The sequence below is a fragment of the Hemitrygon akajei genome, unplaced genomic scaffold, assembly GCF_048418815.1.
Source record: "Hemitrygon akajei unplaced genomic scaffold, sHemAka1.3 Scf000063, whole genome shotgun sequence".
Classification (NCBI taxonomy): Eukaryota; Metazoa; Chordata; class Chondrichthyes; order Myliobatiformes; family Dasyatidae; genus Hemitrygon; species Hemitrygon akajei.
This window is the reverse complement of record NW_027331949.1, coordinates 4404944-4432111: the sequence shown is the minus strand read 5'-3', so window position 1 is coordinate 4432111 and position 27168 is coordinate 4404944. Positions and strand designations below refer to the sequence as shown.

The 27168-nt window shown below is 45.7% G+C and overlaps 1 protein-coding gene across 5 annotated transcripts in view; it reads right to left on the bottom strand.

The window, feature by feature from the left end:
- Window positions 1–22719: 22719 nt before the first annotated feature.
- The window catches only part of LOC140721856 (uncharacterized), a 67520-nt gene continuing 63071 nt past the window's right edge, over window positions 22720–27168 (bottom strand). For all 5 annotated transcript variants that reach the window (XM_073036675.1, XM_073036677.1, XM_073036676.1 and 2 more), the window contains one exon: window positions 22720–25456. In XM_073036675.1, the coding sequence (XP_072892776.1) occupies window positions 23509–25050 (1542 nt within the window). In that variant the 5' untranslated portion in view covers window positions 25051–25456 and the 3' untranslated portion in view covers window positions 22720–23508. The remainder of the gene's footprint in view (window positions 25457–27168) is intronic.

Sequence of the window (27168 nt, the reverse complement as noted above, 5' to 3'; positions counted from 1 at the left end):
AAACATTGCCTGATAAATCTGTTAGAGTTCTCCAAGGAGTTAACAAGCAGGGTAGACAACAAAAGAGGAAGTGGACGTCATTTACTTGGATTTTCAGAAGGAGTTTTATCAGGTGTCACACATGAAGTTGCTTAACAAGATAAAATACTATGGTTTTACAGGAAAGATACTGGCATGGATAGTGGAAAGGTTGACAGACAAGAGGTAGTGGGTGGGAATAATGGGACCTTGTCTGGTGGGCTGCCATTGACTAGTGGTGTTCCACACTGGTCAGTATTGGGACCGCTGCTTTTCACATTGATATCAATGATTTAGATAATGAAATTGATGGCTTTGTGGCAAAGTTTATGGATGATAAGAAGGTAGGTGGAGGGGTAGGTAGTGCTGAGGAAGCAATACAATTCCAGCAGAACTTAGACAACAGCAGGAGCGGCTGTGGAGGCTAAGTCATCTGGGTAAGAGGAGCAATAGTGCAGACAACTATCTGAATGGGGAAATCAGCAGAGGTGCAGGGAGGCCTAATTCTGCTCACGTCTTATGGACCTATGGGCTTAACATGTTAAGCAGTCTCATGTGCAGTACCTTGTCAAAGGCCTCTTGAAAATCCAATTAGACAACATCAACCGATTCTCCTTTATCTGTCCTGCTTGTTATCACTGCAAAAAATTCCAACAGACCTTTCAGGCAAGATTCTTTTTGAGGAGACTATACTGACGATGTGCCTTCAATTACCACAAAGCCATGTTTCCATGTGAGCACATCTGCCTTTCCTTCAACACTTCTTACATTGAAGAATACGCAGCTGAGAACATTAATGGCATCATGGTTAACCTGCGATTCCTGACTTTGTCTATGGTCTTTACAAAATCTGTTTGAGAAACTTGGATAGGTACATGGATGGGAGGGGATGGAGGACTGGTCAGTGGGATTCGGCTGATTAACATTTCGACACGGAGACCCAAAACCGTGCACAGTAAAACTCCAGGTGTGGGATAAGGGGACTATGAATCGGATGAGATAAAAGTTCCCGAGTGTGATACAGGGATCGGGAAACGTGCATGAGAAAACCCTCACTGTGGTATCGGAGACGTGGAACAATAATCTCACCGATTGTTTTTCAGTGACCCTTTTCACTGTGGAGCAGACACACCGTCTCTGTCACTCATCCACTCCTCCTCACCGGTGCACACCTTCAACCTGCTGTCTTCTCCATCCCTCCCACGCCCCTCTCTCCTCGCCACCCATCAACCTCACCTCTCCTTTCTCAGCACAACGTTGTACTCACCCCAGACTCTGCTCCCCACAACTTCAGTATTTCTGCATCAAATACGTCTCGCTCACCCCTCTCATTGACGCCCATCTCACTCCTCACTCAATCGTCGCATATCCGGTTACTCAGACCTCCTACTCGCATAAATCCTGCTCCCCCTTCTCACCTCTGCACACACCTTCTTCTTCACCCTCATCCCTCAACCTACAAACCTCGCCACATTTCCTTCCCCCTCTCCACAACTCTCCCCAACACACACCCTCTCACTCACTCTCTGCTCTTACCTCACAATCCCCCTCACCCTCGCACTTCCCCTTACAACCTCCCACTCTCCTCTGCCTCTCTCCATTTTCTGTACCCCACTCAATTGACCATTAACCATCTCTTCCACACCATTTTTCTCAGCCTGTTCCTCTCACTTAAGCGTTCTCTCCTTCTCTTTCCCATCATCTCTATATCGCCTTCTCTCCCTTCTTCTCTCTCACCCAATCTACTTCAATTCATACTAACCTTCATCTTCAGCTTCCCCGCATCCTGTTCACCCCTAATGATAGAGATCTAGAAGATTATAAGTCTAGCAGGCAGGAGCTTAAGGAGGAAATTAGGAGAGCCAGAAGGGGCCATGAGAAGGCCTTGGCGGACAGGATGAAGCAAAACCCCAAGGCATTCTACAGATATGTGAAGACCAAACGGATAACTATCTTAATCAGTCAAAGTTTATCTAACTAGTCATATGTCCAGTCGCTTAGAACAGCTTTCAATAACTTTCCCAATACTAATACCAGGATTCCCGGCCTCTAATTTCTGGGTTTATTCCAAAAAAAAACTGCCTTTCCCACTGCACATTTGCCAGATCATTTCTGATACCATCCAATGTTTAATATCAACCGAAGGAGCAGAGATATCCTTGTTCATATTTTCCTTGAATCCAATGACTTTCAAAAGAGTGTGCATGCACAAAACTTCTGGCACATGTCCGGACTCATCCCGTGACAGGAGATCACGTATCACACATTCTCTAATTGGGAATTAAATTTGCAGATGAAGGAAACATCCCTAAACTCATCAGACACACACTATCACATCGAGTCATTTTACAGTATGGATGTCCCTGTCCATATGAGTAATGTTAAAATCACCTACCATCACAAATTCTGTTTGTTGCAACAGTCTACAATTTGCTCCTGTAAATCCCACGACTGTTAGGTGGTTATACTTCCCTGTGTTGATCCATGACCCGAGCAAATCTGCCATTCCTTCAATACTACTTGCGTTGAAATACACGCAGCTCAGAACATCAGTCACAGCATGACTAACCTGCAATTCCTGACTGTGTCTAAGGTCTTAGCAACATCAGTTGGGAAACTTGGATAACTAGATGGATGGGAGTAGATGGAGGACAGCTTACTGGGATTTGACAGATTAACAGTTCTACATGAAGACCGGGAGCCGTGCACAGTAAAACACATGGTTTAGGATATGGTGACTGGGAATCATGCAAGGTACAACACCCGATATGGGGTATGGTGATTGGTAATGGTGAGGATGAGATATGGAGACTGGGAATCGTGTCTGGAAATACTCCCCATGTGGGTTACGGAATTCGAGAACCGTGCGTGGTAAAACACGCTCTGGGTTGGAGACGGGGAAGAGAGTGTGGCAAAACTCCCCGTGTGGAATAGTGGACGGGGAACCGAAATCTCACTGTGGATTTGTGCAGTGACGTGTGATCAGCCGTAATTAACATCCTTGCCACTGTGGTTGAATAGTTAGTTAGTCTCATAATTCTGGCCAGACTCAGCGCCTCACGCATCCATGGCTCCTTCACTCTGCTCACTTCTCTATTGTTCTCACTCTCCCCTCCCAATTCGCCCCACTCTCCTCGCCACCCATCATCCTCATCCCTCCATTCTCACTGCCCCTTCGTAGTCACACCACTCTCTGCAACACATACCTTCACTCCGGCATCAAACCCGCTCCTTCACCTCTCTCTCATTGACGCCATTCTCACTTACCCGTCTTTCCTCGCCACCCAACTCAGTCACCCTTCCTCCTCGTTGTATAGCCCACCCCTCCCTCTTGCCACCCATCTCTCTTGTTCCTCTCTCCCTGCCTCCCCTATCACTCTTGCTCGCTGCTCCTCTCGGTCACCCATCCCACCATACCCAGACGTACTCAACACTCCACCTTCAACTCTCTGAATCCTCATCCGGTCTCCCTGTCACTCTCCCTAACTCAGACGCTGTCACTCCCAATCTACTCCTATCTGTCACACTCTCACTTATGCTCACATCCCCGCAATCCCTGTCTTGTATCCCCCCTCCCATTTCTTTCAATTTTCAAACCTCTCTACACCTCTCACTCAACCACTCTCCGAAAGTCCTACTCCATTTCTCTCCATCTCTGTTCATCTCGCTCCCTCTCTTTATCTCTCTCCCCCTGTTCTCTCTAACCCTTCCTCTCTGCATGTCCCTACCCACTACCTCCCCTTACACTCACCTTCATCTTCAGCTTTCTGCTGATCTTGTTCACCCTTCACTCTTCGCCTGACACTCACCCTCCCCATTAGCTCAATGGCAATTAAAAGTTTCGTGGGAAGTGTAACTGGGAACTCTGCAGGTTCCAGTTCCTAGGTATTCAAGGGAGTTTGGGAATGCCATGGACTGATTTATTTAAAAGATCTTTCAAAATTATTTTTAACCCAACTGCAGATGATACGTGTCTGAGGTAAATACAAGATGGTAATAACTCTCAGCAAACAGGGCAGCAACTGTAAATGGTAATGTTGCAGAGACACACGGCAATTTTCTTTAACTCACGTTAAAGAATCGGTCACTCTACCCTGCAGCTGAAATGGTTAAATACAATACTAAAGAAATTCTGTTCACACCCAAATGAGAGTGAAATGTCAAAGCGATTACCGTAGATTCCGGACTACAGAGTGCACCTGATTAAAAGCCGCTGGCTCTAATTTTAGAAATAAAATCAATTTTTTAATTGTAAAGGCCGCACCGGATTTTAGGTCGCACCGGATTTTCGGCCACAGGTGTCCCACGTTGTAATATGAGATATTTACACAGAAAGATATTACACGTGAGGATTTTTTAACTTTTAATTAAATCCATATGATAACAAAAACAAATACATATTGCAAATGCTTTTTTTCGAACCGTGCCCGTAACGCGGCTACTTTTAAATATACGTTGCGTATACTTCTTTACTGAACAACATTCCAATATCTCCTAACGACTGGTAAAAAATATATATACTGCAGCCTACCAGGAAAAGTTACTGATCGCCTTTAACTTAAAAGCAGCGTTTTCGCTCCGCCGTCCCGTTTATCGCAAACGGCATTTTTCCCACAAGACACCGCGAAACCGGGTGTGACGTCATAGCATCCCGCGATGTAGTACAGAAAACAAATATAGTTAAAACTCTTCTAACTTTAACTAGAAAATGAATTACTAAGCGAAAATATTATAAACTAAATAACTGCCATAAGCAGCACAATGCTTCGAGTGTTTCCATGTTGATGAGGGTGAGTACAAATGACTGATTTACAATAATTTAATTGTGAAAGTGCGCTTGATTTATCGTACAATTTCTTTGGACCTCTGTGAACTACTCATCAATTTTATTGGTCTACTGTTATGAGGCAAAATGTTTACGAGGCGGCATGAAAAAAATCATGTATTAGCCGCTCCGTATTAAAGGCCGCAAAGTTCAAAGCTGTTCAAAATGTGGGAAAAAAGTAGCGGCTTAAAATCCGGAATCTACGGTAGATTTGTTGTCAGCCTCTCCCTGTTCTGAGGAACGTGCTCGGACCAGCAGCTGTTGACACGTATACCCTGAGCTCAAAGTCAAACAGAACAACAACCCGCATCTTCCAAATCAATGATCTGGCCTTTTTCCCCCTTCCTTTCCAATTCCTCTGTGGGGTCTCGGCTCGAAACAGAGATTTAATATTCAGTTCCATTGATGTTGCTGGAACTGCTGAGTTCCACAAAGATCCACAAAGATCTGTGAGAGGGAGCGTGTGGGACAGTGAGCAAGGCAATGTTAAACGACTTCAAAACACATATATACTGTTGGAATATTTTTGGGGAATTAGGCATGAATAATTCAACTTCTGATATTTATTTTGGACTATCATTTAATCAGCCCGTTGTCTTTACTATGGATCAGAGATCAAGGAGTCATAAAGTCATAGAAATGTACAGCACAGAAGCAGGCCCTTCGGCCGGGGAATTTGAACTGGCTAATCTCATCGGCCTGCGCTGGGTCCACAGTCCACCATGCCCCAACCATCCAAAAGATCGCTTAAACAGTGACCACGAGGAAATCTGCAGATGCTGGAAATTCAAACAACACACTGGTGGAACACAGCAGGCCAGGCAGCATCTATAAGGAGAAGCACTGTCGACATTTTGGGCCGAGACCCTTCGTCAGGACTAACTGAGAGAAAAGATAGTAAGAGATTTGAAAGTAGGAGGGGGAGGGAAAAATGCGAAATGATAGGAGAAGACCGGAGGGGGTGGGGTGCTGAGAGCTGGAAAGGTGATTGGCAAAAGGGATACAGAGCTGGAGAAGGGAAAGGTTCATGGGACCGGAGGCCCAGTGAGAAAGAAAGGGGGAGGGGAGCACCAGAGGGAGATGGAGAACAGGCAGTGATGGGCAGAAAGAGAGAGAGAAAAAAAAAACTAAATATATCAGGGATGGGGTAAGAAGGGGAGGAGGGGCATTAACGGAAGTTAGAGAAGTCAATGTTCATGCCATCAGGTTGGAGGCTACCCAGCCGGTATATAATGTGTTGTTCTTCCAACCTGGGTGTGGCTTCATCTTGATAGTAGAGGAGGCCATCGATAGACATATCAGAATGGGAATGGGACGTGGAATTAAAATGTGTGGCCACTGGGTAATCCTGCTTTCTCTGGCGGACCGAGCGAGGTGTTCAGCGAAACGGTCTCCCAGTCTGCGTCGGGTCTCACCAATCTATAAAAGGCCACACCGGGAGCACCGGACGCAGTATACCACACCAGCCGACTCACAGGTGAAGTGTCGCCTCACCTGGAAGGACTGTTTGGGCCCTGAATGGTGGTGAGGGAGGAAGTCTAAGGGCAGATGTAGCACTTGTTCCACTTGCAAGAATAAGTGCCAGGAGGGAGATCGGTGGGAAGGGATGGTGGGGGGAGGGGAACATCTTTCTTTCTCCCTAGGCCTCCCGTTCCATGATCCTTTCCCGTCTCCAGCTCTGTATCCCTTTTGCCAGTCACCTTTCCGGCACTCAGCTTCACCCCACCCCCTCCGGTCTTCTCTTATCATTTCGCATTTTCCCCTCCCCCTCCTATTTTCAAATCTCTTACTATCTTTCCTTTCGGTTAGTCCTGACGAAGGATCTTGGTCCAAAAAGTCGACAGCGCTTCTCCTTATAGATGCTGCCTGATCTGCTGTGTTCCACCAGCATTTTGTGTGTGATGCTTAAACAGTGACACCGTGTTCGCTTGCACTACTTTTGCTGGCCACTCATTCCACGGCCCTCTGAGCGAAGAAGTCTCCGCTCAAGTTCCTCTTAAACTTTTTATCTTTCACCCTTCACCCATGACCTTTGGTTGCATTCCCACTCACCCTCAGTGAAAAAAGCTTGCTTGCTCTTACCCTACTTATATGCCTCATAATTGTGTATACCTCGATCAAATCTCCTCTCAATCTTCCAACCTTTGAAATCTGTCCTTAAAACTCAGGTCATCCAGACCCGCCAACATCCTTGAAAAAAATAAGTACTCCTACAACCTTATTAACATATTTACTGCAGGTAGGTGATTAATCCTTCACACTGTACTCCAAAGTCTCATACAAATTCAGCATAACATTCCATCTCCTGTACTCAATACATAGATTTATGAAGGTGAATGCTTGAAAATGTTTTCTTTACGACCCTATCTATCTGTCACGTTACTTTCAATGAATTATGGAACTGTAACCCCAGATCACTTCGTTCTCTCACACTCCTCACTTCACTGCTTAAGTCCTACCCTGGCTGTTCCTACCGAAGTATAACACCTCACAATTGTCTGCGTTAAATTACATTTCACGGTTTTCAGCCCATTTTTGTAGCTGGTACCATTCCCCCTGCAAGTCTTGATAACCTTCCTCACTGTCAAATACACCTCTATCTTAGCATTCTCCGCAACTTTGCTGGTCCAGTTAACTACATTATCATGTAGATTGTTGCTTTCGATGACAAAGAGCAATCGAGCCATCACTGATCTCTGCATTTTTTCACTAGCCACAGGCCTCCAGTCAGAGTGGTAACAATCTACTGCTACTTTCTGGTTTCTCTCACGAAGACAACGTCTTATTCAGTTTATTGAATGCCGCGTGACTGGACATCTTTGACTACCCTCCATGCGAGACCATGGCAATTCCCTTCTAAAGTCCATGGAGACTATATCCACTGCCTTGTCTGCATCAACTTTCGTGGTAATATTCTCAAAAATATCTGTAAGTTTGCTGAGACAAGACCGACCACGTACGACGCCATGCTGACTATTCATAATCAGTCAATGTCCATCAAATAATTCATAAATCCTATCCCTTAGTACAGCTCCCAATATCTTTCCCACTACTGATAACGGACTCACCTGCCTATAACATTCTCACAGAGCTTTAGACACTTTCTTAAAGAAAGCATCCTCTCTAATCAACATAGGATCCAGGACCTCACTACTTATACCGACTCTGTGTCCATCTCCTGAGTAAATTCAGATGCAGAAAACCCATCTCTTCTATCTCGTCATCGCCCCCATCCCCTTTGGCTCCACGTATGGTTTATTGTTCTCTTCTTTCAGAGGACCAGTGTTATCCTTTCCAGTCCTTTTGTTCTAATCTGTATAATCCATTAGTACTGGTCTTCACCCAACGCATTCATTTAGCACACTTGATTCCTTTCGAAGTGTTACCTTGCATTCCGTATACTCAATCATTACCGACCTGCCTGTACCTACCGTGGAACTCCTTTTATCTCGTAACCAGAGCCTCAACATATCTCAAAAAAAAGTTTCCTAAACCTGTTATCCTTGTCTTTTATTCTGACAGTCACATACAAACTTTATACTCTCAAAATTTCACCTTTGAAAGACTCCCGCTGACTAGAACGCATTTGCCAGAAAAGGGCTGTCCCATTCCGTACTGGCCAGGTCATTTCTACCACCATCAAAATTGTCTTTTCCAAATTTTAATCTCAACCCATGCAGATACCCTTTTCCATATTTCCTTCGAATCACAAGATGCAAGGAGTAGTACTACACACCCCTCCCTCCTTACACCCCCCTCTCTCCTCGCCGCCCACCTCACTCATTCCTCTCTCCTGTGCTTCCCGGTCACTCAACCTTCTTGCTGACTGCACGTCTCTCACACCTCCCACTCGCCTACTCGTGCACACCCCTCCCTCCTTACACCCCCCTCTCTCCTCGCCGCCCACCTCACTCATTCCTCTCTCCTGTGCTTCCCGGTCACTCACCCTTCTTGCTGACACACCTCCCACTCGCCTACTCGTGCACACCCCTTCCTCTCTCTCACCCAACCCTCCTCGCACCCTTTCCATCATCGCCTCTCCCATTCTGCTGAACCCTCTCCCTTTCTCCTGTTTCCCACCTTTCTCTCTCCTATCCTATTGCCCCTCCTTACCCGTGACTTGCCCTCTCTCCAACTCTTTCTCATCTCTCCCAGACGCGCTCGCTACCCCTCTCACTTAACCCCTCCCCATGCTTCACACCCTTTATCTCACTCTCCCTCTCTCCGCCTTTTATCTGTCCTTTCCTTTCTCTCCCTCTCTCCAGCTGTTTCACTCCCCCTCTTTCTCTGTCTTTCCCCTCTCTCTCGTGCTCTCCATGTCTCCCATCTCTTTAACTCTCTCCCACTCCGCCGGCTCTCGACGTAACTTCATCTTCCTCCTCTCCAAATTCCACACAATCATCCTGCCTCCTCACCCTTCAAACCCCACTCTCTTCTTTCCATCAGCCTCTCCCCCCTCCTCCCTCACCATCACGGTTACAGCAAACATTTAAAAATACTGGCAACTTAACTGGGAACTTAGCCAAGTTAATGTTGCAGTTAGGAATGCCACGGACTGAATATTTGAAGGAATCCTGAAAATACCTGCAGAATAATTGCAGATGATGCGAGTCCGAGGGGACCATAAAATGCTGAAAAATCGCAGTAAACCCTCGCCGTACTGTATCGGGTAATGTTGCGGGTTGGAGACCCCAGGTAAATTTCGTAAAGATACATTGATGGTTCTATCGGTCTTTTCTGCAGCAGAAATGGTTAACTACATTATGAAGGTGAATGATTTCAAACCTGAATGACAGTGAATTGTCGAGCCGGTTGGATTTGATTTCAGCAGAAAGGCCGTCCCCTGTTCCGAGGAAAGTGCGGGTGCAGCAGATGCTTCCACACAGACCCTGAGCTCCGAGTTTCACAGAACAACCACCTGCATCCATGGTCTGCCCTCTTTACCCTTCAGTTCCAGTTCCACTGACGGGCCTTGGGCGAAAGCTCGACTTATTTCTCCGTTCCATAGATGCTACCGGCCCTGCTGAGTTCCTCCAGCATTTTGTGTGTTACCATGGTTACGAAAGATCAGCGGGTCGGGCAGAGAGCAGGGGCAGTTTGAAAAGTCTTCGGAACATATCCTCCTTGTCAGAAAATTCTTGGGAAATTAAGCTGTGAAAAAATAAACTTCCGAAATTTACTTCTGATCTTTGTTTAATCAGCCCGTTGTCTCTGTTATGAATCAGAGATTGGGTGACACAGAAAAGTACAACACAAAAACAGGCCCTTCGGCTGAGCCATTTAAACTGACTAATCCCTTCGAGCTGTATTGGGGCCAAAGCCCGCCACACCCCTCCCATCCAAACTATCTCTTAGTGGTTGAAATAGAACTCGCTTGTAATGTGTGTAGCCGGCAGCTCGTTCCGCACTCTCACAACCCCCTGAGTCAAAATGTTCCCCTCGTGTTCCCCTTATACTTTTCAGCTGCAATCCTTAATACATGACCTCGGTGGAAAACGACTGCTTGCGTTTACCCTATCTATACCCCCCATAGTTTTGTCTACCTCTGTCATATCTCCTCTCCATCCTCTTCGTTCAAAGGAATCAATTTAGAACCTATTCAATCTTTCCTTAAAACTCATTTTTTCTATATTTTTATATTTAAAATATATTTTAAAAACTGCAGATGACGTGAGTCTGGAGTAAAGATAAAATGCTGGAAACTCGCTGTAAACAGGGCAGCAACTATGACTGGTAAAGTTGTGTGTTCGGGACCCAAAGGTCGTTTTCCTTGAATCACGTTAAATATCCTATCACTCCTCCCTGCAGCAGAAATGGTTAAATACAATATTAAAGTGACTTTGTTCACACCTGAATGAGAGTGAATCGTCAAACCGGTTGGATTTGATTTCAGCAGAGGGCCGCTCCCTGTTCTGAGGAATGTGGGCGGACAGGCCGCTGGTCACACACATATCTGAGACCGATATCTCTCAGAACAACCACCCGAACCCTCAGAATGAATCAGTAATCCGGCCTCTCCCCAGATTGGTGAGAGTTTGGTGTAGTGGGCGGGGCAGTTTCAATCACCTCAAAACATATCCAAGAATATCCGCGGATATACTTGGCGAATTTAAGAGGGAATATTACAACTTCTGATATATACTTCGGATCTTTGTACAATCAACCCGTGGACTGTTATGAATCAGCCACCAGGAGTCACAGAGTCACAGAGTCAAAGTGTCAGAGAAAAGTACAGCACAGAAACAGGCCCTTCCGCTGAGCTATTTAAACTGCCTACTCCCATCCACCTGCACCGGGGCGGTATCTGCCATACCCATACCTTCTAAACTATCTCCGAATCGTTGAAATCCAGTTCGCATGCACCACTGGTGCTGGTAGGTCGTTCCACGCTCTCACGACCGACTGAGTGAAGAAGTTTTACCTCATGTCCCTCTTAATTTCTTCATCTTTCATCTGGCACCCATCACCTCCGGTTGTGGCCCTACCGAAACTTGCTGAAAAGCCTGCTTGCATTTACCCTCTCTACAATCCCTCATATCATTGTATACCTCTGTGAAATCTCCTCTCAATCTTCTATATTCTAAAGAACCAGTTTTCATCTATTCAATCTTTCCATATTATTCAGGATTTCTTTGTAAACTTTCTCTGTCCTCTTTCAACCTTACTTACATTTTCCCTGTGGGTAGCTGACCAAAGCTGAGCTCAACCCTTCAGATTAGACTCTGACAGTGTCCTGTACAACTTCAGCTTAGCATCCCACCGCGTGTACTCGGTACTCTGGCCTGTGTGCCAGCAGCTTGCTTTACCACCCCACTGATCGGTGACGCCATCAGTCCGCTGCAAGCCGGTGTAGTATTCCTTGCTGCCGAACGCACTTCGGCGTCATCCGAAAATGTCCTGATGCATTTAACCATTTTATCATTCAGATCGTTGATTTAGTTGAAAACAGCAGAGAATGATCCCTCAGGGCAGCCAACAACTCCTCTGTAATTTATATAGTCCATGAAGTTGATGACATTTTGTCTTAACTCTACAGACTCTCTCTCCGTCTTCCAGGTAAATACAGATTCACATTAAGCTCATCCCTTTGGCTGCACACACGGTTTACCATTCTATTCTCCCAGAGGACCAAGTCTGGTTTTGGCAATCCCTTAGCTCTTAACATCTCTGCAGCAACCCTGAGGAATCTTCTTCCTCTTGTCTGCTAAGGGAACATCATGCAATCTCCTGACCCTTCTGCTTTCCTTCATAAGTGTTATCTTGCATTTCTTACGGTCCTTAAGCACCTCGTTGCACAAGGGATTTCCTGCGATTCACCATCTGCGATCCTCTGTCATCCTGCTCCACGTCAGCGCACTGGAGTCTTCTGCGCCCTCTACTGGTGACTAAAACGGGCTTGATGGTTAATTCACGCGCCTGGGGAACCAACAGGAATGGGATTTACAGAAGTGAGGATGCAATTAAATAACTTCATTGGCATTGCAAAAGACAAGAACAAATAATATACAGACGGCGAACAAATAAATGGAGTAATTTAACATTGTATAATACTGTGAGAAACGAAAGTACCAGTAAATGTTTCTAAACCAGCTGATCACTGTCACTGTCCCCAGAGTGATTGCCCCGGTTTTCGTGGTGCAATATTTTTTTGGCAACAAGTGGCCACGGATCGATCAAAAGTGAAGGAGACTAAGTACCTGACAGAACAAAGAGGAACAGCGTGGATGTTAAACACCGATGCACACTCAGACAAGAAGAAAATTCCAGTTAGCATGTGAGCATTCGGAATCCTGCTCAGTATCTGGTATCAGTAACGATCAGCAGATCCCTCGCTTCCAATGCAACCAGTTAGCGAGTGAGAACTCCGGAGAGAATTCAAAATACAGATATGCAAAGTGACTTCGGGTCCTTCTGCAGGATACCCTAAAGTTTACCCTCCAAGGTTGAGTCGGTGGTGAAGTAGGCGAATGCAACGTTGGCATTCATTTCTGGCGGTATAGAATACAAGAGCAATGATGTGATTGTGAGGCTCTGTAAGGGCTCATGAGACCACACTTGGAGTATTGTGTGCACTTTTGGGCTCCTTATTTTAGAAAAGATATACTGACTTTGGAGAGTGTTCACAAAAGATCCAGGAGAATGATTCAGGAATGAAAAGGCTACCTTATGAGAAACGTCTGACATCTCGTGGGCTGTATTCCATGGAGTTCAGGATAATGAGAGGGGATCTCATAGAAACTTTCCGAATGTTAAGAGGCCTGAACAGATTAGATATGGCAAAGTTATTTCCCATGGTAGAGGAGTCTAGGACAAGAGGGCACGACTTCAGGATTGAATGACGTCCATTTAGAAAAGAGATGGGGAGATATTACTGTAGTCAGAGCATGGTAAATCTGTGGAATTTGTTGACAGGTCGTTGGGTGTATTTAAGGAAGAGATAGATATTTTCTTGATTAGTCAGGTCATCAACAGGTAGGGGAGGAGATAGCTGAGTAGGGATGACCGGAAGAACTGGATCAGCCCACGATTGAATGGCGGGACAGACTCGCTGGGCCGAATGGCCTGCACCTGCTTCTTTATCTTATGGTCTTATGCTCATACGCAATCAGCGCAAGATTAAATTCCTCACGAGGTCGTTACGAGGAACATGAAATCTTAGTAGTTACACATCCGGAAACGTGTTCCTTTAATTTCATGAGGCACAATGTACAAGAACAGAGATATGTTATTACAAATGTACTTGGCTCATTTCAGCTCTGACTGAAGAGCTAGTCACAGCTTTCAACAACGCACTATCGGGAGGAAGATCCCCTGCACAAATGTGCTGAAGACTCTCACCAGTATGTTCCTGGGATGGAAAGTTTGACAACAGGGACAAACAGATACCCGGGATAAGAGCTTATTCCTGGTTTTCATCAGCAGTGAATAACTCAGATAAAGATCACTGATGAGTAGGCAATTTCATAAATGGTGAGGGAAAGGTGGTCAATGGGGCATCAAATACAAACACCACAGAACTTAAATTCCATTCAATATCAGAATTAGAATCCGGTTTATTAACACTGGCATCTGTCGTGAAATTTGTTAACTTAACAGCAACAGTTCAATGCAAAGCATAATATAGAAAAGGTAAAAAAAAACAATAAGTAAGTAAATCAATAATGGTATATCGGTATTGAACAGATAAAAAGTGCAAAAACAGAAATAATATATATTTTAAAGGTGAACACAAGTGAATCTGCAGATCCTGAAAATAAATAAAAACGCAAAATGCTGGCAGAACTCAGCAGGCCAGACAGCATCAATGGGAGAAAGTAGTGACGACGTTTCGGGCCGAAACCCTTCATCAGGAGTGAAGGAACACGTCGTCACTACCTCCTCCCATAGATGCTATCTGGCGTGCTGAGTTCTGCCAGAATTTTGTGTTTTTATTAAAAAAGTGAGGTGGTTTCATGGGTTTAATGCCTATTTAGGAATCGGATGGCGGGGGTTAGACGTGTTCGTAATAGTGACCCATTGTAACTGGCGGGAGGAAAGGATTTTGGGAATGCCTAGGGTGGAGCACCGCGGGAGAGTGTGAGACGGATGTCATAGAAGGAGAAACAGGGGCGGAGCGTGAAGCGGTTACAGATAAACCCAGACATGATTTTTGTTTTTGAGGAATAGAGAGCATGGCGGTAAGGGTAGTATTTCTCTCTGCGTGTCGGATGGGAGAATACTGGGAATCTTCCAGTCTCACAGATGGCCACATCTACGCCAGGTGCACCGAGAGTCTGTTAGGGATCTGGAGCTGCGGCTCGATGAACTACAGCTTATTAGGGAGAGTGAACAGGAGATAGAGAGGAGCTATTTGTCACCCTGAGGCTCCAGGAGTTAGATAATTAGGTGAGCGAGGGAAAGTGCTCAGATAGTAGAGAGCACCCCTGTGGCCACCCCCCTCGGTAATCGTTATCTTGTTTTGCATGCGGCTGGAGGAAGTGACCTGACAGAGGACGATCACTGCGATCTGGCACTGAGCGTGGTCCCGTGGTGCAGAAGGGAAAGAGGAATATGAGGAATGTGGCATTCACAGGGGATTCCATAGTGAGGGAACAGACAGGGGATTCTGTCAACCTGATAGAGGCACCCGCATACTGTGTTGCCATCCAGGTGCCAGGGTACGGGTTGTCTTCGATTGGGTGCAGGGTATTCTGAAGGGAGAGGGTGAACAGCTAGAAGTCTTGGTACACGTTGGTACCAATGGCATAGGTAGAAATAGGGAGGAGGTCCTGACGAGAGAATACATGGAGTTGGGTAGGAAGTTGGAAAGCAGGATCTGCAGCGTAGTATCCTCGAGATTGCCGCCTGTACCTCGTGCTAACGATTCGAGAATAGCACAATCAGGCATGTTAATGAGTAGCTGAGACTGGTGTACGGGGCAGGGTTTCCGGTTCCTGGATCATTGGGACATGTTCTGCGGGGGGTACAATCTGTACGAAAAGGACGGATTACACCTGAACCCAAAGAGGTCCAATACCATCGCGGGCGCACTTAATTGAGCTGTAAGGGGTGGGGGGGGGGGGTGGATGGGAACCGGAGTGATAGGCGTTAGGAAGGGGAAAACAGAAATGTCACAGATAGCGTGCAACAGAGATGATAGAAATGAAAGGCAGGAGATGAGGCATAATCACAGCCAGTGGGATGAGTTACAGGGCAAAAGAGGCGTGGTGCAGTTAAATCAGAAAGCAACAAATACTGGAATTAAAGTGTTGCAGTAGAATGCACGCAACATAAGAAATAAAACGGACGATCTTTAAATTCAGCTACTAATTGGCAAATATGAGGATGTGGCCATCTCTGAAACTTAGCTAAAGAATGGCTGCCATTGAGAGCTGAACGCCCAAGGATATATGGTGCATCGGAAAGATGCAAGGGGTGGGAGAGTGCTGGTGTAGCCCTGTATATAAAAAATGATATTAAATCATTAGAAAGAGATTACATAGGGATTGGAATGTGTAGGGTCTCTACGGGTTGAGATAAGAAATGGCAAAGGTAAAAGAACCCTAATGGCAATTGTATACGGGCCTCTAACAACACCCCGGATTTGGATTACAAATTACACCAGGAGATAGAAAAGGTGTGTCAAGAGGGCAACGTCATGATAATCGTTGGGGATTTTAACATGAAATTCGATTGGGAAAGCTAGGCCAGTACTGGACCTCAAGAGAGAAAAACTGAAGAATGTCTAAGAGAACAGCTTGTTGTTGAACCCAATACGGGGTCGGCTGTGCTGGATTGGGTTTTGTGTAATGATCGGGGGTGATAAAAGAGATTAAGGTTAAGGAACCCTTAGGGAAGTGTGATCACAATATGATCGAGTTCACTTTGAAATTTGAGAAGGAGAAACTAAATGTCAATGTGTCGGTATTTCAGTGGAAAAAAAGGAAATTTTAATGGCATGAGAGGGAAACGGGCTAAAGTTGACTGGACAGAGACACTAGCAGGAAGGACAGCAGAGCAGCAATGGCTGGAGTTTCTGCGAAAAATTAGGGAATTGTGAGACAAATATATTTCAAATAAGAAAACATTTTCGAATGGAAGGTGGACACTACCGTTACTGACAAGTAAATTCAAAGATAAAATAAAAGTAAAATGGAGAGCATACAAGGAAGCCAGATCTAGTGGAAGGTAGATGATTGCGAAGCTTTTAAAAACTTACAGAAGGAAACTAAAAAGGTCATTAGGAAGGAAAAGATTAATTATGAAAGTTAGCTGGCGACTAAAGAGAACAAGAGAATTGAGGGCAGATAGAGGACTGATAGAAAAAGACGCTGGAGATAATGTAATGACAGACGCAGAGATGGCAGAAGAACCGAATGTGAATTTTGCATGTCTTCACAATGGAAGACATCTGCAGTACACCGGACATTCAAGAGTATCAGGGAAGTATGTGAAGTGAAAATTACGACTGTGAAGGTGCTCAGGGAGCATAATGGTCTGACAATTATGGACAAGATCAACAATAAGAATTTTCAGGATGGAGTAAAACGGGGGAAGATGCCAAAATAAGAAAATTGGGAGGAGCTGGAAAGAGCACAAGCTAGAAGGTAGTAGATTAAACTGGATGCGTGGGATAGTGGGCGAAATGTAGCTTGGGTGATAATGGGAAAAAGCAAAGAGCTGGAGAAGAAGGAATCTGATAGGAGAGAGTGGATCATTGGAGAAAGGGAAGCAGAAGGGGACCGAAGTGAGGTGATTGGCAAGTGAAGAGAAGAGTAGGCCAGAGTGGTGAAATGAAGAAGAGGGAAAAGGGAGAGGGGAAATACCGGAAAGCCGAGATATCTGTGTTCATGTCATAAAATTGGAGGTTCCATAGACAGAATTTAATTGCAGTTTACTCCTCCAACCTGAGGCTGCTCATGTGGCAGCAAAGGAGACGATGTGCGACATTTCAGACCAGGAATGGGGATTGGAATTGAAATGTTTGGCCACTGGGAAAATCTGCTTTTTATTGTTGGAGCTGAGATGCTGGACTAAACGTTAATTAATCTGAAGAAGGCACGTCTGTATGAAACTTCGACATTATTCATCTCCATAGAATTTGCCTTATCCGTTGAGTTCTTTCAGCATTTTGTATGTGTTGTGATTATTGTTGTTAATGGTTTTCGTGCGTCCATTATCTTCGTAAGTCTGGACGCGATATCAGGTTAAGGTTCTTCAATATATTACAGGAGCATACAAACAACATATATTTATTTATATTTCTATTGGAAGATCGATAACTGAGACAATTTCCCAGAGCGGATCTATAATCGAGACAAAGTCTATGGAGTCTGGGAATGGACAAGATCAACAATAAGAATCATGAAACCGAGAGGTGAGACTGAGAGACTTTCAGGGCAGCATTCACTGAATTCTCGATTCATCATTTCTTCGTCTTTGGGATTTTGCAATTTCGTGTGAAGCTCTCCATACCTCATCATACTTGGGATTTTACCTGAATGAAATCATGCTTATTTTTACCCCAGCTGTTGGAAAACACGTCAGCCTTGTGTACAATTGAACACTTAGCGTGCTAGAGTGAGTATAAATGAATGATCATGGAGATACATCAGCTCAGAGTTTCTTCAGCGAGATCACGGGCAGCTCGAATACAGGGTGAATCACACACGGAATGCCTGAAACTATCAACAGTGTGAGAAAGATATATTACTTGATCGTTGCCGTTATTGGTGTCCCTGGTAGGAACAGACACGAACTAATATTTGCAGTTCAATGTGCGCGGTCTTTGGACCCGTTCAGTCACCAACAGCGTTGTGATGCCGGTGTATTAGTGAGTGTAGTGCAGTCATTGAGACAGAACTCTTGTGTTCCGTCAGAAGTTTCCTTGCAGTTTAGTCAGTAGACAAGGCTGAAAAGAAAAAAAAAACAAACATTAACTGAAACAGGTGTAGAGTGGAAGATCGGGGAGATGGATATAGTTTGTGGACATGACAGGCAGCTTTGATTTATCAAGGTAAAACCGCTATCAAAATAAACTCCAATTCTCCAGCACGGTCGGCACCATCCAAGGCTACGGCGGTTTTTTTTCCCGCACCAATAGTTCAAGATGCTTTAATTTAAAATTGAACGTAATTGTGCTGTGTTTGAAAAAATGCTACAAGGTTGAAGAGAACGCGGAAAGCGAAACCCTGATGAGATTCACTTGTGTGTTCAATCTCGGACCATCGGGAGTTTTGAAAATTCAAATCGTGTCGCTGTGCGTTTTTGTTTACAAGGGTTTGTTTCCACGCCTTATTATCAGTGAAGAGGGGTTTCGCCAACCAGAGGTGTCTGTTAGATGCCTGACGGGGTAAAGTACATGCAATACTTTGGTCTGGAAATATAAACATTGAACCATTTGGAATAATGCTTCTGTAATTCGGAGCAGGTCAGGAAGAATGTGCAAATAAAAAGAAAATGGGAACTTCCTGATCTGATCCCTTGTCATAGTTTGAAGGAACCGCATCCAAGTGTATTTGCAGAATTTAAAAGCAGCGAGCCCAGCTGGGCCGGCGAGGGCAGGTGACAAACGGGAGTCGAAAAGGAGATGGATGCCTGCGAACAGAGGAAGTAAATGTGCTACGAACTTTGAACGTTGTAAATGGACAACCTCAGAGGCAGCGGGGCGTAGCGACATGCGATGAGTGCCAGGATATGAAGGAAGTGCCGAGGTATCCAAACTTTACACATCGGTCGTAAAGCTCTCTTGGCGATCAGTTGACAGTGCCTCATTCCCAAATCTTGCTCCTCTTGCAGTACCGAGTATGTAACCTTTCTCCCTGCTTGGGCACCATTGCGGAGTCTGCGACGCACGATTTACGCCTCTTAAACCTCCAGTAATGAGCGCCCGCCAGGTTTGACTGTTCTCTCTTTACAGCTTATCTCTGCACAGAGTCCCACAGAGCGTGAGGCAGTAATTCATTGATTCCTTCTGCTGTTACCTCACCCCCCCCCCCACCCCAAATGAATTTATCGGCGACTGTGATCCTGTCCCGGGGAATGTGCGGCCTCTCCACCTGCACCACTCGCTACCTGGTGGCCGTGACAACGGTGGATCTATTGACCTTTGTCTTGGTGGTGATACTGTGGCCGCTCAGTTATTATTACTTCCCTGGGACTTACCTGGCCATCACCCCCGTATGCAGTGTGATTGCTGCTCTGACAGAGACAGCCACAGACTCCTCTGTCTGGTCCACTGTCAGCTTTCCCTTTGATCGGTTTGTCGTCATCTGTTGCCAGAGGTGGAGAGTAAAGTATTGCACCAGGAAAACTGCGCCTGTGGTTCTGATAACAACCAGTGTTCTGGTCTGTTTGAATCATTTGCCCTACTTCTTATATTGCAACCTGTGAAAGTGATTGACAATATACCTGGAGACTGCGTTCCAAAGACGGGATACTATACGGATCCCGGGTGGGTGGGATATGACTGTCTTACTACTGTTCTAACGTCATTACTCCCATTCAACTAATTAACAAACAAAATATCTAACCTCTTCTCAGAGGCGGTTGCCATGATTTCCATCTGGACACTGCAGAATGGATGGTCACCGAAGAACATGACAGCAGAGAGAATAAAACTGGTTTAGAGCCCGAGAGAGGACAACACAGGCAAACACACATTCACACCTTCAGCCCGCGACATCCACCTTCTATCTCACCTTACCTTTTCTGTTTATTTGCCCAGCATATTCCAGCCCTGTCACCGTCACAACCCTGTCATTAATGATAAAGCGGGAGAGCATCCAAGGGTATTTAAAACCTAATCAGCAAAATTGCATCTCATTTGTTACTTCAGTCTTTTGCGTCAGGATGAAATGAAAAAGAAAGTCACCAGTCTAAGGAGCTTACAGTAAATCTCGCACTTGTCCTTGGTATCAGATAAAGCTGTTGTGGAGAAATGATTAACACTACAGAACTCCTGGATTTGGTTCATAATTGTGCAAATTTCCATGGAATACCCAAATTCCTACTCCAGGGAGAAATGTCACCTTCCTTCCTGATTTTGAAATAATGATGCTTGCCACTTGATGGTGACTGTGTGAGCAATCAAATGGCATATTCTGCTTTAGAGCCTGAGAAAGGAACAACACTTCGTCTTGAATTTGTTACTCTTTCAAAGTGCATGTTTGTTATATTTGTGTCAACCGCCTGGTCCTCTATTGACACAAGGAACCACTTAACTTCTGAGAAGAGATCTCCAGTTTTGAGCCTGTCCTCAGACGCTTCACATTGACACCTTGTCTGCTCAGATGGTGGATCTCACCCGTGGATGGTTATGCTCATCCATTGGTTAACTCAATCCTCTTTAGCAGAGTTTCCCAACCTACTTTAGCCCCAGTGCCGCGAGTTGAGAACAGTCCAGTACCCCCGTCACTAATTTATGCATCTGCAACAACGTCTGCTAGGGTGGTTAGGTCGGACGAGATCGCCAAGTGTCAGACGCGTTGTGATGACGAATGCTCAAGGCCTGCAGTGCGATGCTTCTTCCTGTGTCCCAGCGCCACCACCTTTTTTGGAAGTGCCTGCTCTACTAATGGCCGGTCAGATCTGATGCCTTAAGTGATGGCTTATCGCCCCACCAAGATTCTTTAATGTCCCACTAGCGAGTGTTATTTGCTCCTAAAGCCATCTTAGGACATGTAACCACCCCAGAGGGAATAACTGCTCGATTGTGATCATTTCTTCATCTTTCTGGTCTGAGCTTTCATTTCAGTTCAGAATAGTACATGCTCGCAGCATGTTGAATCCTGTTTTCATTGATGAAAATACATCCTTAGAAGAGTTACAGTGAGTAGGACAGAGGGAATGGGACTCCCTCAACACTGTGTGTGCAGCTCCCTCAACATCTTGCTTGCTCCTCTCCATAGTGCACTCACTTCATCTTCCACTCCCTTTCTCCCTACCCTTCACCCTCCTCTCAATTCTCAGCACACCTTCCTCTCTGCTTCTCCTCCATCTTCTCTCACTCTCCATTTCCTCCTCTCCCCTCTTATCCTAATACATCCTCTCCCACTTCCTCACCTCCCTCTCCTACTCCAGTCACCCCAACTTCCGCTCACTCTCACCTCTCTTCTCCCCTTTCTGTCTACAAACCACACCCCCACCCCGACACTGAATCTCAGCCCGTGCTCACTGCAGGATAGCAACCCGTCCCTTTCAATATGCGACAGTGACATCGACAAGATAAGTAGCCTTGGTGACATCGGAACATACTGGCGTTTGGAGTTGGATGAAGCAGAGGAGGGAGAGAAAGTGACAGAGAGATAGAGGAAGAGGGAGAAAGAGAGAAGGGGAGGAAGAGATAGAGAAAGAGGGGAGGGAGGGTTGGAAGGAGGAGAGAACAGGCTGAGTGGTGGTTGTGAAAAAGAGGGAGAGAGAATCGAGAGACTAGGAGTGTTAGTGAGCAAGACTGAGGAGAGCTGGCAGGGAAGTGTTAGAGGTGAGAAACAGAGGGGAGAGAGATGGTGGCAACAACCAGTGAGGGGAGAGAATTGCGGGAAGAGTGAGATGGATGTGGGTAAGAAATAAACGGGGAGCAAGTGAGGGGCAGAAAGAGGCATGGGAGAGAATGACGGAGGAGAGAGATTGGAGGGAATATGAGAGGGAAAAGAGATGGGGAGTTAAGCTGGGATAGAAACCAGGGATTGAGACGGGGGAGATATACGAGGGAAAGGGACATATTGATCAGTGAGAGAGAAACTGACAGGGATCGAAAAGGGCCACTCATTTTAAATGGAGACATATGGAAATTTCTAAAATTCTAAATCTTCCATGTAAATTCCTTTAGTATCAGTGAAGTGTCTATCTAGCTGAGTGTAGGCGGCTGATTGGGTACATTTTAGGTGGAGATAGAGGGGGATAGACACAGAAGCATAGATCAGTCATGGCCATGTTGAATAAACATAATATCATAAGACTTCCTCTTTCTTATGAATTGATTTCCCTGTAGTCTGAGGGTGTACCCCTGGTCCTGGGCTACGCATTATGGGAAACATCCTCTCTATCTTGGCTTTACAGTAGTCAGGAAACCCGCCCATAATTCTAAACTCCAGCGGGATCAGCACAGAGACATCAAATACCATGAACTGGTGTCTTGTTAAGCAGCTTCAGCTGCAGCACCTTGTTCAGAACCATCTGAAAATCCAAACAAACAACACCCACCACCTTTCTCATTTCACCAAAAAATTCCAAGAGATCTGTCTGGGAAGAGGAAAACCATGCTGTTTTGGCCGTACAGGGGAGGATTTAAAAGGACTGTCATGGAACAGAATCACTGGCAGGGTCCAGCTGGCCAGAGTTGACTCTCTACTGTACACTAGGTGTGTTATAAATTCACTTAAGTACCAGAGACAGAGTTTAAAATAAACTGATTTATTTGTTTCAGATTCAGAATATTAAACACCAGTCCCATTAAAGGTGAAAGAAGAAACTCCTCCCATTCCCAGTGACCAGGGTGCAGAACTGGGTGTGGTGAGCAGCAGCAATAATTGCAGAGTTCAGCACCGACAGTCACTCTCGAAATTGCATTCAGCAACGGTGATGGACAAATATCCAGCATGCAGCTCATTGAAACTTTCTCCCCAGTGTGAACCCGATAGTGTGTCACAAGTGTAACATGCTGCAAGGTTTCACTGCTCATGTAATGGCCTCTCTGCAAGGTTTCACTGCTCATGTAATGGCCTTTCTGTAATGTTTCACTGCTGATGTAATGGTTTCTCTGCAGCAGCAATGTTTAGGTTAAGACTAGAGATAACAGGGTTTTGGAGTGCGGGGCTATCCAATGAGAGAAACATTCTTTCTTGTGAGTCTGGAAGAGAGAATTTGTGGTCTTTCGCTAGGGAGAGATGAGAAGACGTGAATGGAGAGAGCGGGCCCTTTTTCTTTGTTTATTTTACTAACCCTATAATCAAAGTAAGAATTATAAAGCTCAATCGTTTAATCGCATATTGTGTACTGTTTGTAATTTTGGGGGACTGATTTGTAACAGGGGACACATCACACAGCATCCACCCAAACGAGATTTCACAAGTTTGGCCGGGCTGGGGGCTATCACCCCTACATTAAGCTGCTAGCCGAAGCAAGAGTTACATACGCCTAGATGACTGAGTGAATCGCTTCCCAAGGTCTGAGCAGGTGATCAGCCTCTACCCACTGTGAACTCGCTGGTGTCTCTGTAGTTGAGATGACCAAGTGAATCCCTTCCCGCAGTCTGGGCAGGTGAACGGCTTCTCCCCAGTGTGAACTCGCTGATGTACCTTCAGTTGAGATGAGCAAGTGAATCCCTTCCCACAGTCTGAGCAGGTGAACGGCCTCTCCCCAGTGTGAACTCTCTGATGTACCCTCAGTTGGGATGAGCAAGTGAATCCCTTCCCACAGTCTGAGCAGGTGAACGGCCTCTCCCCAGTGTGAACTCGCTGATGTACCCTCAGTTGGGATGAGCAAGTGAATCCCTTCCCACAGTCTGAGCAGGTGAACGGCCGCTCACCAGTGTGAACTCTCTGATGTACGTTCAGTTGAGATGACTGAGTGAATCCCTTCCCACAGTCTGGGCAGGTGAACGGCCTCTCGCCAGTGTGACCTCGCTGATGTACCCTCAGTTGGGATGAGTAAGGGAATCCCTTCCCACAGTCTGAGCAGGTGAATGGCCTCTCGCCAGTGTGAACTCGCTGATGTACTTTCAGTTCAGATGACTGAGTGAATCTCTTCCCACAGTCTGAGCAGGTGAACGGCCTCTCGCCAGTGTGACCTCGCTGATGTACCCTCAGTTGGGATGAGTAAGGGAATCCCTTCCCACAGTCTGAGCAGGTGAATGGCCTCTCCCCAGTGTGAACTCGTTGATGTACCTTCAGTTGGGATGAGCAGGGGAATCCCTTCCCACAGTCTGAGCAGGTGAACGGCCGCTCCCTTATGTGAACTCGTTGGTGAGCCATCAGGTACGACGACCGAATGAATCCCTTCCCACAGTCTGAACAGGTGAATGGCCTCTCACCAGTGTGAACTTGCTGATGTGACTTCAGGTTAGATGAGCAAATGAATCCCTTCCCACAGTCCGAGCAGGTGAATGGCCGCTCCCCGGTGTGAACTCGCTGGTGTTTCATTAGGGAGGATGACTGAGTGAATCCTGTCCCACAGTATGAGCAGGTGAATGGCCTCTCTCCAGTGTGAACTCTCTGATGTACCTTCAGTTGAGATGACCGAGTGAATCCCTTCCCACAGTCTGAGCAGGAGAACGGCTTCTCCCCAGTGTGAACTAGGTGGTGTACCATTAAGTCAGATGACCGAGTGAATCCCTTTCCACAGTCTGAGCAGGTGAACGGCTTCTCTCCAGTGTGAACTCGCTGATGTACCTTCAGTTGAGATGACTGAGTGAATCCCTTCCCACAGTCTGAGCAGGTAAATGGCCTCTCCCCAGTGTGAACTCTCTGATGTACCCTCAGTTGGGATGAGCAAGTGAATCCCTTCCCACAGTCTGAGCAGGTGAATGGCCTCTCCCCAGTGTGAACTCTCTGATGTACCTTCAGATGGGATGAGCAAGGGAATCCCTTCCCACAGTCTGAGCAGGTGAATGGCCTCTCGCCAGTGTGAACTCGCTGATGTACCTTCAGTTGGGATGAGGAATTGAATCCCTTCCCACAGTCCGAGCAGGTGAACGGCCTCTCCCCAGTGTGAACTCTCCGGTGAGCCATTAGGTCAGATGACTGAATGAATCCTTCCCCACAAATTCAGCAGATGACCAGCCTCTGCCCAGTGTGAACCGACTGGTGTGTCCACAGGTGGGAAGACCGACTGGATCCCTTCTCTCACACAGAACAGGTGAATGGCCTTGTCCCAGTATGAACTTGCTGATGTACCTTCAGTTGAGACGACCAACTGAACCCATTCCCACAGTCTGGGCAGGTGAATGGGTTCCCCCAAGTAAAATAACGGGCGTAGAAGTCAGTCAGATGATCAAGTGAATCCCTCCCCACAGTCTGAACAGGAAGGAAGATGAAGTGAATCCCTTGCTCCACTTCGTAAATATCTGGTCAGAGACAGCAAAACTGGCATGATATGTTTGAGATTCCAGTTGACAAATTCCTCATCATTTTCAACCTGTAAAAAGATTTACTAAGTCCATCAATGGGTGTCAGACAACATTTCAGATGAGATCACTTGACTCGTCAAGGTGTGATATGGCTTCACAACGTTTCAGTGAATTTCAACCCAAGTTGGAGAGAGAAGTCATCTTCTAACTGGGTACAGTGCTGGTATCTAGAATGACCATCAAATTCTCTGATGCTCCTCCTGTCTCTATGAGAATGGGGCATTTCTAACATCTCCAATCTGTGACCCGGCTCACTTTGACTCTCTCCATTGGTGTTATTCCCTGCTCCCACTGAGCTGCATGGGTGCCTCGCCCCACAGTAACTGAAACACTCTCACACAAATAGCCGGTACTCATTCCAAGCACCCACCACTCTCTGTGTAAAAAAACTAACCCCTGACATACTCTCGGTATCTATTTCCAAGCACCTTAAAACTATGCCCCTCATGTTAGCCACTTTAGACCTGGGGGAAAAAGCCTCTGGCGATACACACAATGAATGCCCCTCATCATCTTTTCACCTAAAATATGCTCTAAACATAAACAAGGGAATCAGACATTGCTTTGAGGTTTTGTTACAAGTATACAAAATTATTAGGGTACAGATAGGGTAAATGCAAGCAGCATTTTCCACTGAGGTTGGGTGGGATGATAACCAGAGGTCATGGGTAAGTGGCGAAGGTGAAAATTTAACGGGAGCGTGTAGAAAAGCTCTTCACTGAAATAGTTGTGAGAGTGTGGAATGAGATGTCAGCATGAGTGATGAATATGAGCTCAGTTTCACCATTTAAGCATTAGACAGCTTAAATGCTTTTTCAGCATTGACTAGATGGGCCAAGTAGCCTGTTTCCATACTGAACTTCTGTAGGTTTCTGTGACAGAGAAGCTGGACAAACTTGTTTGGAAGGGAAAAGGTAGGAGGGACAACGGAGCAGCAATGGCTGGAGTTTCTGGGAGCAATTCGGGAGCTGAGTGATCGATACATCCGAGGAAGTGAAAGCATTGGAAAGGCAGGAGGACACAACTGTGGCTAAAATGAGAAGCCAAAGCCAACATAAAAGCCAAAGAGAGGGCAAACAAAAGAGAAAAATTATTGGGAAGCTTTTGGAAACCAACAGAAGACAACTAAAAAAAGTCAGATGAGCTCAGTGCATGGAATCATGATATTGTAGACATTAATGAGTCTTGGTAGCACCCAACAGTCTGAGGCATTTAGAGGAACAAAATATCCAGGGCCTCAATATCTCTTAAAAACCCAGGTTCCCTGCACCAGTTACCATGCAACCTTTATTTTGGCAGGCATGTACAAACTCAACACCCTCAAAATTTCACTTCTGAAGGCCTCCCACTTACCAAGTACTCCTTTTCCAGAAAACAGCCTGTCCCAAACCACACTTGTCAGATCCTTTCTGATACCACAGAATTGACCTTTCTCCAATTGAGAATCTCAACCCATGATCCAGACCTCTCTTTTTCCATATTTTCTTTGAATCTCCTGGCATTATGATCACTAATTTCTGTCACCAGCCCTGGATCATTTCCTAACAGCTTCCTGCACACTTCTACGTCGGGAATCCTACCTACTGAGTAAGGGCACATTTGACAAACTCTACCCCATCTAGTCTTTTTACAGTATGGAAGTCACAGACAATATCTGGAAAGTTAAAATCACTTACTGAATCAACCTTTGTTTCTTGGCATGGTCTGCGATCTCTCTGGA